This window comes from Ailuropoda melanoleuca, unplaced genomic scaffold (genome assembly GCF_002007445.2).
Source record: "Ailuropoda melanoleuca isolate Jingjing unplaced genomic scaffold, ASM200744v2 unplaced-scaffold66271, whole genome shotgun sequence".
In the NCBI taxonomy this organism is placed as follows: domain Eukaryota; kingdom Metazoa; phylum Chordata; class Mammalia; order Carnivora; family Ursidae; genus Ailuropoda; species Ailuropoda melanoleuca.
Genome location: NW_023240805.1, coordinates 1 through 1,303, shown reverse-complemented (window position 1 = coordinate 1,303; position 1,303 = coordinate 1). Strand labels below are relative to the sequence as shown.

The following is a 1,303-nucleotide window of genomic DNA, read 5'->3' as shown; positions in this document are numbered from 1 at the left end:
TGACAGACAGACAGGTAGATGTTTTATGATTCGTAAAAGTATCAAACTCTGAAAAAAAGCTTATAAAGGGAAAGGAAGGAAGCCATGCCCATCTCCATATTCTACTACTACTATCTGATAAACAGGGTCCTTTCTGAACCTCTGGTGAGAATTATCCATTCCCTTTAGCATCTCAAATTCTTGGCAGTGTGTCAGTACTGTGTTTATCTTTTACTTCTTTTGGCACACAAATGGTTAATGTCCTGCTTTAGGCTGGACGTTTAGGTTAAGAGATACCATTGGAATTTATTGTCTTCTTCCTTCTCAGACCTTGAAGGTGAGGGTTTTGGGAATACCTTATCTTGGATGTTTTGGCGGGCTTTCGCCATTCTGGTCAAAACTGCAGTAATGTAACTTCTAGGGCTTTAACAATAAACTTAGTTATCCTGAACTCTTCATGGAACTAGTTATTCTTGTAACTTAGCAGGGTCATTACACAGTGAGAGATGCTAAGCCCACTCTCGCATGCTTTAATGGGAGGATGCCATGGTGGTGGAGATCCATTCGGCATAGGGAGCAGTCCGGGTGTAAATGCCAGGTTTCAGCCAGTTGCCACAAACACGGGAGCCGGTGGTCACGATGCCTTCAGCAATGCCGTTGCAAACTATAGGTCCACCAGAGTCTCCCTTGCATGAATCTTTCTTCTTGGACTCAGCACACATCATCTTCTCCGTCACAAGACCATCATGGCACCGCCTCCTATTGCACGAGGTGCGGCTGATGATGCCGAGCCTCACAAACTGCAGTTTGTCCGGACGCTTCCCGGTATTGCTGACAATGCCCCAGCCAGCCACTTCACAGACTGTGTTTTCCGGGACATCGACGTTTTCGGTCTGGTAAGCCAGGGTCTGCACCCTCGGTCCAAGGACCGCCCGTTCTTCAAGTTGGACAAGCAAGAGGTCATCAAGGATGGTGTCTTCACTGCTGCCTGGGTGAGGAATGAGCCGACGGACCCCATACTGGCGCTTGCTTGGCTCAGGAGCTGAGAGAGAATGGGCTCCCAGAAGGACCTGGAAAGTCCCGTTCTTCATGTCCTCCAGGCAATGGGCAGCACTCAGCACCCACTGATCAGCAATCAGGAAACCTCCACAGATGTGCTTCCCATCCTCTTGCAGAGATGCCATGTAAGGCCTCTGGTAGGGGGCACTCTCTAATCCCCCAAGGATGCGGCCCCTGGGACGATCCGCAGATGCAGAGAAGATGCCCAAGAAAACGATTAAGAGCCAGGAGAAAGAACCAGCCATCTCTAGTTCAGAGCTGTGGG

General features: G+C 49.3%; 1 protein-coding gene across 1 annotated transcript; it reads right to left on the bottom strand.

Annotated features, from left to right (window-relative positions):
* Nucleotides 1–509: 509 nt before the first annotated feature.
* LOC117800215 (complement factor D-like) lies at nt 510–1,283 on the bottom strand. Its single transcript, XM_034652747.1, has one exon. It carries the CDS (start codon nt 1,281–1,283, stop codon nt 510–512), a length of 774 nt encoding a protein of 257 aa, XP_034508638.1.
* Between the last annotated feature and the right edge of the window lie 20 nt (nt 1,284–1,303).

What these genes read in the sequence shown, in the direction of transcription:
- LOC117800215 (XM_034652747.1), bottom strand. Translation starts at nt 1,283, where the DNA reads ATGGCTGGTTCTTTCTCCTGGCTCTTAATCGTTTTCTTGGGCATCTTC.